We start from the raw sequence: 14,446 nt of genomic DNA, 5'->3' as shown, positions 1-14,446 counted from the left end.
GAGCTGAGCAGAGTGACAGGGAGACGCACACGGACAGACACATCAGACAAAGAGGAAATTGGTCAGTAGAAAAAAGCGTGAGTAATGCTGATGCCTGTTGCCATGGTGATTGGGGTCAATGATTGGTTGCCATGGAGCTCGCTGCTTGGAATTCTAGGAGGAAATATATTTTCACGCTCGTGTGTGTTTGTGTGTGCGTCTAAACATGCGGGTGCGGGATGATGATAATAGGATAAATGCATTGTGACGGACAATGTCGTGTGATTTTGTGTGTATTCACAAGCTGTTAAAGAGGAAGCGCACAAAAAAATGAAGTCAACCACCCAGGCCAAAACAGAAGTGTGTATGAGCAGCCATATTGTCAGTAGGTATCAGTTTTGTATTATTGTTAAAAATAAAACACAAAATAAATAAGGAATCTGTTCAGCATAGTCATCTTCTTTTATCTCAATTTTCACCCCAAACCAGAATTAATCTGTGTTTTCCACCCGATTTAATTTTGTTTGCCAAAGTTTCAATATCTTTATTTGATCTATGGTGCTACGTGGAATGATGTATTTCAGGATGATCCCGTTCTAATGCACATCTGGATGTATGCCTGAAATTGTCAGTAATGTAGACAACTGCTATAATCCCATATTGCTGAAGACAATAGGCTTTCAAGTGATTGTTAAATATTGTCTTCATCACACGGACTTTGAAATGCTGTATCCAGTTATTGTATTGCCCAGCAGCATTCACAGTGGTTTCACAGTGTCAAAGCTTCTGAAAGGTGACAAATTAACACGCATCCGTCCACCACTTCCACGTCTGGCACCTCTAATCCCAGCGGTGCGTTAATTACTGTGTGATGAGCACTCAGGAGCTGAGCGTGATCATCTGTGAAGCAGGTAGAGTGTGTGTTTGTGAGTGTGTGTGTGAACCACAGTGCACCATGCAGACTGATCCTTACAAATAACTTGTACTTCTCTCTGAAGGTTTTCTTTTTTAAGGCATCAAGATGTTATTTTCACAGCCTGCAGAAAACATGTGTTCTCACAGCAGTGCGAGAGAGAGCACACATGACTTATTCATCATTGTTGAACAGAAATTTGAGCATCTGGTTGTGTGAACAGAATGAAATTTGGCAGGTTACAGATTTTACACTTGGCTTTCCTCACTGGATGAAGAGTTCACTGATAAAAATGCTGAAGTGAGCAGGCTTCTGGGTCAGTGTGTGTGTGTTCTAGTATTGGTGATGCTTTAAATAAAAAATAAAAAATGTGTTTATCAAATAAGGACAAACAAAGAGCAAGTCCTTGCAGTGTTAATTTGCTGAGAATTATTTTCTTTTATAGAAAAGCTGATGCTAAATTTCAGCTCGGGGTGAAGGTAGCACGCATTAGGATCAGCCTGAGTGAAGGAAAATGAAGTTAGTGTAAGATGAAATAAAGTCAGAGACATGACTCTGACTACATGACGGTTTGTGTTATGGAAAGAATCACACAGTTCAATTTGCCTGTATACAGTAGGCCATTCTTCCAGAAATAAAGATACAGGCTGAGAATGCGTACATATTACATATGTATTGTAGTTAATCTCAGCTTTTTTTTGGCATCATTTCTTCTTACTGTCTGCAGTTCAAAAATGTTTTGAACATTGAGATTAAGAGTTTCTGATTCAGATTATCAGTAATTTTCTCTGAAGTTATCCAGAGCACACTTTCTTATTCTTTCATTGCTCCAGTGATTTCCAAGCCTCGGCTCTATGTGTTTTTTTGGGTTAAAAGGAGGCAATCTTTCCCTGCAGGTTTACCCATCCCTGCTTTATTCCTGTTTTAGAAGCTTTTATCTTTTTGTTCTACTCGAGGCACATGATGTGCAACACGCGTGCTTCATGCTATTCCAGAAAATCTTTGTTCATGTCTCACTGCATGTGACGAGTTTAGGGTTTGAGTCAGAGCTCGCCGAGTATCAGATAACTTCTCTCCTTTGCCTCTGTCCCTCTGGTCCATGAAGACATGTTGATGTGGATGTGATGCTGTGTGACATGTAGTCTCAAAGACATGATTGCGTGTGTGAGCGTGTGTGTGTGTGTGTGTGTGTGTGTGTGTGTGTGTGTGTGTGTGTGTGTGTGTGTGTGTGAGCCTCCTGTGAAGAGATGCGAGATGATAGCCACACAAGCTTCATGCTACACTACAGCAATGGCATGGAAGACAAGAATAGACTCGGTGGACTAGTAGTGTGGATAGTTGTTGGGGCTGACAGGAGTGCACGTGGAGCTTGTGCACGTGAGTTTCCCTTCCCTCCCTCCCACCCCCGACTGCTGATGTTGGGCCGTGTACAGTATGCCACCGCTGGCAAGACGTATGAGCCCATCCCCCCTCCTCCTCCTGCTTTTGAGTGGACTCCATCGTCAGTGGAGCTGCCGTGTGGTGTTGCTTCAGTGTTTCAACACACACACACACACACACACACACGCACACACTCAAAAAGCAAACACAAACAGGTTGCGTCACTGTGACGAAATGATAAAAATACATTTTTTCCAGTGTCCTTGCATCCTGACACGGGCGTCATGTTTTGCAGCATTACCCATAATCCTACTCGAGAGTTAGTCCTACTCCCTTTCACTTTAATCCCATAACTCTCTGGTGAGCCCAGTTAAGGGAAATGCATCAGTGGCCAAGATATAGTACGCTGTCGGGAAAAGGGGGGGTAAATAAGGACAGACCTTTATCTCCGTGGTTGTGTTTGCTTATTTAACCTTGCCAGAGCTCACAAAGAGCAAACACTGTTCCAAATAAATTGATTATCAAAGCTTACACGTGCATGACAACGTGCAAGATGCGGGAAAACATGCCAAATGCATCAAACCCTAAGCTCAGGGTGCAAGTCTGTGATCGATAAAGAATGAAATGCTGCTGCATTCAGTGCCCTCCGTGTCGTCGAATGTCAGTCGGTGTTTATCGGCAGTGTGTGCCGCCCGAGACACGACACACTTGTAATGAGCTTATCCTACAGATTGAGCAGCTGTTTGACATTGCATGTGCTTGGTGCAGAGTGACTTAATGGAGAACATGATGCTGTTGAATTGAACACAGAACTGGAGTGGGTTGTGCGTGTGTGTGTGTGTGTGTGTGTGTGTGTGTGTGTGTGTGTGTGTGTGTGTGTGTGTGTGTGTGTGTGTGTCATGCAGCTAAAAACCTGAAACTAACGCATGCAAGAAATTTTACTGTGCTCCCCAACACCTTTGTTTTTTCCACCTTGCTCGCTTCCCCTGAAACAACATGAGTGTTCACCTTTGTGGGCCACACACACACACTCACATTCACACACCTGTTTGCTGCGTCAGCGTCATGTTGTGATAGAGAAAACTTCAGCCTGTATAAACGGACGCAAGTGCAAAACAGACGCAAGCCAAGAATTGGCATCTCCGGACTACATTGGAAATCTCCTGAGCGCAAAGAAATTCTGGGAATGTTATTTTCTGGAGCAGGTGCTGAGGGGAGTTACTTCCCCGTGTTGTGTACGCCCCCCTCTAGATCTGACACAGGCCAAGATACAACATGAAGAAACCAGCTGGGCAGGTGTTGTACACACCGTTTCTTATCAGATGTATACGATCAGCTGTCAAGCTCTAAATAACTGAATGCCAGGGAGGGATTAACATGATATGATGAGATCGACATCTCCCCAAGATGTATGTGTGGCATGTTCCTGCATGTGAGGAGGGTGCGACGCTGTAGTTTCTGTAGTTCGACTGTGTCAGGCTGCTTCAGACAGTCTTCGGCTGACACAGCGAAACAGATGTATTGTCTTGCTTTTCCATCTCCGGAAATATCCCTATTGGTTAATGTCAGGAGTAAAAAAAAAAAAAAAACCTTAAGTAACCACTTTTGTGGCCCCCAGTCAAGGAGTTGCCATAACAACTGACCCTGTCAGTGCGGTCTTGGGTGTGTTTGCGTGCTCACTAATGGACCCTGGGGGGAGGATTGTAGAGCCTCCTCGCTTGTTCTGAATACCTGACAACACACTCTGCTGAGAGCCATTACCTCGTATTATCTACACATTTAATGTGCATTTAACTGAGAAATTAAACGTCTGCTGCAGCTGCATCAAGACCAGTTTTGATAGTGTTTATAAAAGCACGACCGATACCGAAACTGAACCAGTTGCTTTTGTCTCGGAGCAGCTCACCTTATGGATACTTAGCTGTCTATACATGATGTCATTCATTGATTTTTGCCGCTCGGCCACGTGGTCACTAATCTTCTGGAGTGATGCTTTTGTCAATCTAATCATCGGGATTAATGCTGGAGTCTGTGAGACTGTGATGTGTGGTAACTGATTGCAGCTTAATCTGAAGTGGGGTAATGAAGAGGCGCTGTGAATGTTACGATGTCGCCGCTCATGAACACACAGAAATGGAGTTCATCATACAGATACTCACCCAAGATGCTTTAACGTTATGACCATTTTATTCATCACTGTGATTTTACTTGCATTATTTTCTACAGTTGCTGTTGCTGTAAACTCAGCGTGATAAACTCTCTCTTCCCTCCACAGGGCCGGCATTGATGATGTGGAGACAGATGTGGTAGAAATCGAAGCGAAGCTCGATAAGGTACGAAGCATTGTGGTATTTTTATAACTAATTGCACACAAGAGTATTACTTCTCAGCAATGCAACCTTCTCCCTGTATTTCTACCATCACGTGATGCATTCATTTGCTTTGTTTGAATGCTAAATGCCACTGGTAAACAATATTTTGGTGCTAGTTCTCCATTCTTCGTCAACAGGCCATTTTTTTCTGTTATTTTATTCTTGAGGTCCTCTTACTTATCTAAATGTCAGAGCTATTTAAATCAGGAAATACTCTCCAAGATCACACACACACAGGCACACGCACGATCGTTTTTACAGTGGACAAACACTGATTGATGTCTTTGATGCAGCTTCACACTGTTGAATTATCTGAACATGCAATTGCTTTTGTTCCTCCAAGCACTACTGTAGCGACATACAATTCATTGCCGTTGTGTGTGAAGTATGAAACCAGTCAGTTTAATTCCCTCGAGGCACCATTTTTCTAAAGGTTTAGCTGCTCTAACGTGTATTGCTTCAACATTGCTTTTGAGAAGTGGGCACAATGATTAAAAAAGAGATTGAGTTTTGGATTTGTTTGAATAGATTTTGATGGTGCTGTCTATCAGTGGCCTTGCAAAGCAGGGAAAGATAAAGGGTTTTAGATTGATTGCGGGCCTCCGTTGCATCATCTAATTAGAATAACATTCTGTAAGTAGGACCAGCAACTCCGTCTCAAGATGAGCTCATGCAGATTTACAGATAAACTAATAAACTTTCACTTTCAGGAGACAGATTTTAGAGGAGATAGCGTTACTGTGGTTGTGTGATGATCTCACCTTCTTTGGACTTCAGTGAGTCTGCTGATTTTACTGTGTTTGGTTGTTTTGTGAGGCTGCATAATGGAACAGATCAAACTATTATTCTTTCATATTACACTATACAATAGATTTTTTTTATTTTCTGTTGATCATATAATGTCACAATAGTGTGTTTTTATGGTACGAACAAACAAGAGACCAACTTATGAGAGCTTATGAGCACAGGGGCAGGTTACTTCCCTGAAGACACATATTTCATGTTGACCTAGTCTCTTTTTTGTGGCCATGTGCTCCAGGTAGAGCAACAGCTGGTTGGATGGTGAGGCTGGTGTTGAATTACAGGTTCCCAGTGCAAAATTCTGGCAAATGCATTTTCCATGAAGGTGACCAGATGTTCTTCATCAGTCTTCAAGAAATATGTCCCACAGTTGGAAATCTATCAGCCATCAACAGGTCAGGACCTTCGTTGGCCTCAGAACCTCTCCGGTCAGCACTCAAAAGTGAAACGTGGTCAAAGGCGAAGAGGGCTCTATCAGAGTGAATTGGTTCACCCAGCTGGGGTCCTCTGATTGCTCTGTTAGTTTCCTTTAAAGGTGTCTGGTCTGATGATAAAATTAGCTGTTAAGGAAAGAAAGAAAAAAAAAACGTCACAACGTTGATATAAAGCCAGTCCACTCAATCAAATATCATCTTCAAACAAAAATGGCTGACAAGAGTATTGAAATTTATATATTTTTTTCATGCATCAAAAGTTTTTGAATGTGCTTCCGAACGTCTTCTGTGTGACCCACTAATCTGGGTGGGGGGGGGGGGGGGGGGGGGTTACGTCATTAATGTAAATATTGCATCTCCATGCCCTGCAGAGACACTGCGTGACACTTTCAATGCTTCGGCCAATTAACGCAGCAAGGCCTGTCATCTGCTGCCAGATGTGGCGTTTTGGCATCAAGTGGACCCCTGTTGTTCTTCCACCTCATTTATTAAGAAATCCAGACATGTGTTGAGGTTCTAGTGTTCATGTTCAATCCCTCAGCCAACACACGATTAGTTTAGATTCGCTGTGGCGTTAGATGATCCAGCAGCATCATTCAGTATCGCTGGATTTTACTCTGAATTCAGAATAAAGTCCATCAATTACACATGAATATAAACCCTTTAATCAATATCATGCAGACAGAGAGCTACAGATGGTGCAAACTTTACATTCAGCTCATCGTTTCAATGTTCACGCTGATTGTGTGTTTATCGGCCTGTACAGAGAAAAGCACTCCCTGTAAACCACATTCACATACCCACAAGCTTGGGAACTCCTGCACCAAATGAGATAATTAAAGGTTTGCTGCACTCTCTCTTATGCACAGCCCTCACAAACAGACGCACATGTTCTCACTCTGTGGTGCACACAGCTGCGTTATTGCAGTGATAATGATAGTGCGCCACTCTGTAGGTTATCATATTTCCCCTAAAGTGGGGAAGTGGAGTGGTCACCCCTTCATGCGGTGTTTAAAAGCATGCCCGCCATGAGTGTGAGCTGGATGCATTTGGAGAGATATGTTCACAGTCGTACAATTTGCAATGAAACATTGCCTCTGACATGACTGTGTCTGATCACAACCAGCAAGTCTCACCCTTCTCTTCCATGTCAATTGAGATTTGGTTGATTCACTTTGGCCATCCTATTTTTAACACCAATAAGCTTTCAGGCCAAGATCATTTGGTGTGATATGAACATTACTTGCTTATATAGATTTTTTTTTTTTTTTTAGTAAATTAGCTGCAATATTTGAAGAATTCAGCACCTCCGGAAAATACAATGAAATAAATAATAAGCATGCAGGCAGGTGTGAGCAGGCATCTGCCGTGGCTGCAGCTAATAGCAGATTCTGCTGTTCGCACTCTGAGGGGATTAGTAATGAGGGCGTGCTTTGTGTCGCGGGGGTAAATCCACAGCGGCACGGGTCAAAGTGCAGCTTTCATCCTTTCAACCAAACAAAGACCAAGATAGCACTGCCAGGTAGAAGTGTGCTCTCCCCCCACAAGGTTCTACCGTGGTAGTTATGAACGTTCATGCTTGGCAAATTGCTGTAGCACCGTCTGCATCGCTTCTCTTAAATGGCATTTAAGAATAGCTGGAATTGTGAACCTTTTATGTAATTTTATAATTTTTTTTTCTTTTGTATGGTTTTTAATAAGGAAATGGGGTTTTTGTGTGAATTTTACAGATTTCCATGTGTTGTTGAATAACAGTATATTCGGGTCATCTTGAAGGAATTTCATTGCACACCTTTTAGATCCAATGCAGTCTTGCAACAAATGTATTTTCTACTTCAGTGTCAGTAGGACTTGACTAAATTTGTAGCCACACAACTCTCCACCTGCTGGTGGTGTCACAGCAATCAAGTTTTTTTATTTTTAGATGTTTGGAATCTCAGTTTACAGTCAGAGAATAATCTATAGAAGCAGCTGTGATATTAAGCAGGGAAAACTGTGCCACATTTCTTGAATCTGTTCATTTGAACCTCTTTCTGCCTTCTCTTCATACTCGCTTCTTATTGCAGTGTTGTTGTCTCCTGTTCTGGCCTCAACAGAGACAGGAGGATTATACTAAATTTGAAATGTCCTCTCGTTGTGTTTTCGTGTCTCAGTTCTTTTCAGCTTTGTTTGATTTGCATCCTCACTGTTTCTATTAATAAACTTACATCGCATTACATAACAACATGTGGCTCTTTAAATAGCCTGCCTTCCTGCTGGGTATTAGAACTGATGTTCTTTTATGCGCCCCATTAGCTTGTGAAGCTGTGCAGTGGGATGATTGAGGCGGGCCGGGCCTACGTCAGCGCCAACAAGCTCTTCGTTAACGGCATCAAAGACCTGTCCCACCAATGCAAGAAAGAGGAGATGATATCGGTAAGTAGACGCAGCAGTGACCTCAAAACCGAGCTCGAAGTCCAAGTGTGATCTACAGAGGAATGTCTCGAAAGCAGCTTCTCAATAAATCAGCCATCATTGCGAGGACATTCCAGCGATTCCCCACATGAATAGTAACAGTAAAGCAGTGTAAACAGTGCCGTCCAGACTCGGGCGTACAGCTGCCGTAAGCATGAGAGGAGTGACCACATGCAGGCACGCCAGTTTACATGGACATCTGAAACCTACTGTGAGGGTTTTTTTTTTTTTCTTCAAACAGTCCAGGCAGAATGTGTGTCACCTCTTTAGTGGGGCTGCGCAGCACTGAAACTTTATTCTACCACTGTGTAGTCTTGAAGCTGTTTTATGCAAATATGAATCAAGGTTTGAGGTATTCTATGAAAAGTACTGAAAGGTAGTTTTAAAATAAAAAGTAAGATTACAGCTTAAGCGTTTTGTCTGTTTTTATGTGTCGTCAACTTGCAGGAATGCCTTGAAAAGTGTGGAGAAAGCCTCCAGGAGATTGTCAACTACCAAACAGTAAGACACTTTTACTCACACACACACACACACACACACACACACACACACACACACACACACACACACACATACACACACACATTTGTATTTATATCGTTGTGAGGACACTCATTAACATAATGCATTTCCTAGCCCCTTACCCTAACCCTAACCATCAAAAATTAATGCCTAACCCTAACCCATACCCTAAACTTAACCTACACCTAATTGTAACCCTAAACCAAAAATCAAGTCTTAACCCTCAAAAAGGCCAAAAAAATGTCTGTCGAATAGTGAGGGCCGGCAAAAATGTCCTCACTTTCAAGAAATTGTCCTCACTTGTAAGGTTAAAAACCCACTGTCCTCACAAAACGTCCTCACAACATATAGCTGTACAAGCACACACACACACACACACACACACACACACACACACACAGATTTAGCCACAAGCGAGAGACAACTTAGAGCAAGGTTTGGACACGCCCAGGTCTTCCTGGCATGTTAACATCCTTCAGGCATCCAGTCCCCCCGAGTCAATTATCTCTCTCTAACTCACACACACACACACACACACGCGCGCACACACACACACACACACACACACACACACACACACACACACACACACACACACACACACACACACACACGCTAACTGTGACGTCACTGTCTGACGGTGAATTTGTCCATGCTGGCCAACACAAACATGCATGTCTGATTCAAACCACATGTTTGACCAGATGCATTCAGCAGCTATAATGCGCAAATATTCACCACACACACACACACACACACACACACACACACACACACACACACACACACACACACACACGTTTTACCCACATGACTTCACAGTAATTTTTCCTCATGACTAAGTGTGATTCGAAAGTCAGCCGCTGGCGATGAGATGTTGAAACAATTTGGAAAGCCCAAAATTAAATTTTGAATTTCATCAGATAAAGATATTATCTTTTGTTGAGGAAGTTATTCACCTTTACCGTCATATGCGTTTCATCATTTCCAAGAAGTATGGTGTGTGATTGTAGCCAGGTCAGTGTGGCGTGTTTGAGACATTCACAGGTTCAGTAACGATTCCACACACACCACAGGTCTGCTAAAATAAACCTGCAGACCAGGCAAGGTCTGCCCTGTGATGGACAGCTGACCTGCTCTTACACCCATGGTTAGCTGGGATTCGCCCCAGCGACCCTGCACAGGATTAAGTTGTATCAAAGATGGATGGATGGATGGATGGACCAGAGATGAGCAACTCCTATTGTTGAGAGGGTTGTGATTGAAATTACAAATAACAAATATTTTCTTTTCGTGAGATTTGGTGCCCCAAGAGTATTAAACAGTTAGCTTTATGTTTGTAAATTATATTAGAAATAAACTATTTCTAAAGTTTGTGAGAATACATTCCTATTGTGATCCACTGGAAAACCTGTGGTTTTATTGATTTTTTTTTTTCTTAAATTCGCAACTCACAGGTCAGACGGAATGAGAATGAGGGAAGGGGGCTGCCTGTGGGCCGCCAGTCATCCATTCCCTCGTTCAGAAGACTTTAGAATCACTGCTTTGTGTCAGTTCATTAGGAGATTCAGTATGACCTCTAAAAAAGGTTTTGACGCGAACATCTCAACAAACTTACAAAGACTTGTGAACATTAAAGTCTCGTCGAAGTTATATTAATTTGCTTTTTTTCCTTCTTTTTTTGCCGGATTGTAAAATAATTTCTATTAAGGATTTTCAAAGGGTTGATGTACCCCCTTTATTATTACTCTTGTTCTAGTGATGTACTTTAGTTTGGAATACACAGTAAATCTTTTCACATAGCTCACACTGGTTAAAACTATGAAATATATTTTACAATTTCAGTTTATTTCTATTCAGTTCTAAAATGTGTGTTTTGGGAAAATAGCAGTTGTTTTTTTTTTTTTAAGAGGTGAAAATTCATTGTGGGGACATCATGATTTCTGACCCCCAGATGTATTTTTCCTGCTGCTCTGCCTCCCCAGAGGTTCACAGGTGCCCTGCACTATGAAAACCAGTCTGTCAGACTATCAACTGTGCATTAACGTAGCTCTGTTCAGTTGTTTTTAAAGTCCTGCTGTCGTTGTCATCCTCTATAAATTTCAATTTTATTTATATGGTGCCAAAAACAGCAACAGTTATCTGAGGGTGAGAGAAAACCCACCTATTCTTTATAGTCACATGAGCATGAAGCCATCTCATAAGCACATAGCAGGTGCAGTGAAGACGGACACGCCACCAGCAAAGGTGCAAAACTAGTTTCCAGTATGAACGGTGTGCTGTGTTCAGTCCATTTTGTCACGCTGCAGGTATGCCAGTGACTTTCAGCAAGCACACTTTGCTCTTTGTAATGCATTTACATCGCATCATACCATCTTATCTTCCCCTTTTCTTCCAATGACTTCCTGTCTTTGTTTCATTAATTCAAATTCAGGCCTTGTGTACGTGCATCGCCATGATTTACTGTTGTCCACTGCAGCCGAGACCTTGTCTGAAGGGTTTTTAAGGAGAATTTTGGTCGGGTAGATACAGCAGTATTCTCAGTAAGCCTCTCTGTTGGACGCAAGCACGAGTGAATACCGTAGAACAGTGAGTATGGTTCAAAAAAAAAAAAAAAAAAGTGGATCGTGAAGTAATTTTTCTTGATCGTTCCCTGTCATTTTCATTAATGTCCTTCCTCCCCGACCCTTCCGTTCCACTAACTTACATCCTGCTTAACAACGACCTTTTCAGATCTGATCAAAGCGCAGCGCACGACACGGAATCCATCAACCGCAAAGCACACATGCGAGTTTTCTCCTTTCTCTCTATTTATCCTGACATGTTGTTTTTCAATGGTCAGTCTTATCAGATTGCTCCGCTCTTCGAGAACAGCTTCACGCGACACAGCTTTAGTCGGGTTGGTTTTGTTGGCTTGTGCCACCACCTGGTTTTTGACCCTTCTACAGCCTCTCCGCCCATCCATCCATCCATCCATCCATCCAATACATCACATCACCAGAGGTCTCCTCGTCCTTCACTCCAACACCCAGTAGTTACACTAGGAGCTCGTCTGGCGGTCAGTACGAATGGAGAAATGGAGGAAGGGACAGACAAAGTGAAAGAATATCTCGTCTGTGTTCGACCACCCACTGCTGCCTGTTTCTGTAGCTTTTCAGCAAGAGTGAGACAAGATAGGAAGGCACTTGAAATGGAGAAAAGAATCTCCCACGAAATCGTACCATAAACCATCGTGTTTACTTTCAAACATATATAAATCCCGCCAAGTCTTAAAAGATGAGGAATCGCATCAGATTGGATGTTAGCAAGTGTTTCTAAAGAATTATCTTGAAAAGTTTGTCAAGTTTTCCTTTTTCTGCTGCTTTTTGTTCACTTCCTTATCATACAAATGTAGTGTAGAGTAGAGCTGTAAGAGCTTTTAGATGCAGAGACTCTTTGCAATTAAATCCGGCGACGCTGGGAAAGTGTGCACACTGTGCACGTTTGGTTTGGTCAGGCTGAGTGCAGTAATGAATAGCAGGTTTGGGTGGAACCTTTGGATTGGTTTCCATGTTTGTCAAATATCTAATGGATCTAATAAAGATTAATTCAAGGATTTAATTCTTTCCTGCAAAAGTGGTGAGGTTACACCACAAACCTCCACATTTCACAACACTAATTGTCCACAGTCTCAAAACAGGCTGGTTTGCTTTATCATAACTGTGACACACAGTATATTTTATTTTTTGTGCACGTTATGTTTTTGTTTCTCCGTCTGTCAGCAGGTTCGTATAAATCGCGCTTGTGTCATGAGCACAGGAGGAGCACAGTACGCTAACAGATTCAGCTCAGGGGGAAAATAACTTTCAACTTTCGGTGACTTTGTGGAACAAACTGTTTTCCTTCCTACAACTGGTCGCAATCCAATAGATCGTGACAAGGATCAAGAACTACTCCCATAAGTTCCATGAGTCCACTCAGAAAGAAGATGAAAGAAAGAAATATCCAGATCATGTGTGGTTTGTGTATTTTATTGAAAAGAGAGGACAGCTGGCTTCAGTTGACATGTGCATCTTACCTTTTAATGCTATTTTAACATTATTAATGCTCCTCTATTATTGCAATACTGAGTTTTACACGTTACTTTTCTTGATAAAAAAAAAACCTTTCAAGAGAGAAAATGTCAAGTCATTAATTTTTTTCATTTTACTTAATCAAAGTTAGATGCATAATGATAAAAGTGAGTGTATATGTTGAGTTTCACTGAAGTCTCCGCCGCCTCGCCTAAACACTACATTACATTCCAAGTAGCTGCAAGTGTACGGACGCGTTTGAAGGCGCTCCACGTCCCCACACTGAGTTAGACTGGCATTTAGTTTAACTTCATGGACGTCTGCATCAGTCAGGAAATCTGGAGCCGTGAGCCGACCTGCCAGTGTCATCAGTCTGCAGGACGTCATGTGGACGAAGGCTTAAACCTAAACTAAGCCCTTAATCCTCAATGTGTATGTTTATAAACTAGAGATTGCTATAGGAAGTTTTAATCCACAAGCTGCCAAAAGCAATTGTCTCATGTCCTCGTGTGGGTGTGCGTGTTGCGCTTGCGTGTGTTTGTGTATACTTGTGTGTGTTGTTGGCCGTGCAGCTGGATAAATCAATGAGGCGTGCCTCCCCTAATATAGATGGATGATCCGCTCGGCAGCAGGCACTGTGTATTCATTATAGATGTCAGAAAAAAAAAATGAAGGAATGAAACCTATTCCAGATGAACTGATGAGTTTTGCAAGCAATGAGAGGGAACATGCCGAGGGACGGAGAGAGAGAAAACAAAGCAGCAGCGGGAGGAGGAAGAGGAGGAGTGGGAATCTTAAAAAGCAACAGGAAGAGAAATGTGGGATCCTATAAGGCCAAAAATGTGTTGAGGCAGCAGCTGGGTGTGTGCACATGTGCGTTTGTCATCCTCATGTTTTACTCCTTGCTCTGCCTGTGGCATCAAGCGCTTCAGTCACAGCAAGAAAGAGCTTCTAATGCCACCTTGTGGCGACATGGAGCAGCTGCAGGCTGCCAGGTGTAACGTTCTCGTCACTTTTCGAGCAATAACTCACCTACTTTTCTCTGTGGTTCAGATTTTAACTTGTGTTTCCTCCTCTCTCTCTCTTTCTCTGTTGTCCCTCAGATTTTGTTTGACCAGGCCCAGAGATCCATCAAACAGCAGCTGCACACCTTCATTAAAGAGTGAGTCGATTGTCGTCTTTCAGGGTGAAATAACTGAGTTTACTAATTATAATGGTCCATCTAAAGAATTATTATAGTATTATAAATTTCACAGTTTTAGCACTTTTTCCACATTTTTATTGTGATAATTATCACCTCCAAATTGAAACAGAAAAGAAAATGTACCAGAGCTTATGGAATATCAAAATATTTCCATTAGTTTTTATTGGCTAAAAGGTTTACAAAAAAGATTTAAAATGTGTCAGTTTGTATGAAATAAAATAAAATGTTGGTTTCTGCTGCTTCATCCTTTTTCTAAAAAGATATGCGATTGTTTCTCAAAGCAGTTAAATAAGGTCAAGTGGACTTTTAGTGATATATTATATCTCAGTTCAATG

At 42.0% G+C, this 14,446-nt stretch overlaps 1 protein-coding gene across 6 annotated transcripts in view; it reads left to right on the top strand.

Annotated features, from left to right (window-relative positions):
- Positions 1–14,446, top strand: part of LOC115388216 (arf-GAP with coiled-coil, ANK repeat and PH domain-containing protein 3-like) — a 53,136-nt gene that overhangs the window by 18,966 nt on the left and 19,724 nt on the right. For all 6 annotated transcript variants that reach the window (XM_030091209.1, XM_030091207.1, XM_030091213.1 and 3 more), the window contains exons 2-5: positions 4,548–4,605; positions 8,175–8,294; positions 8,781–8,834; positions 14,011–14,069. In XM_030091209.1, coding sequence (XP_029947069.1) covers positions 4,548–4,605; positions 8,175–8,294; positions 8,781–8,834; positions 14,011–14,069 — 291 coding nt within the window. The remainder of the gene's footprint in view (positions 1–4,547; positions 4,606–8,174; positions 8,295–8,780; positions 8,835–14,010; positions 14,070–14,446) is intronic.

The sequence above is a fragment of the Salarias fasciatus genome, chromosome 5 (genome assembly GCF_902148845.1).
Source record: "Salarias fasciatus chromosome 5, fSalaFa1.1, whole genome shotgun sequence".
Lineage (NCBI taxonomy): Eukaryota > Metazoa > Chordata > Actinopteri > Blenniiformes > Blenniidae > Salarias > Salarias fasciatus.
The sequence above is the reverse complement of the archived record's forward strand: the minus strand, read 5'-3'. Positions and strand labels throughout refer to the sequence as shown.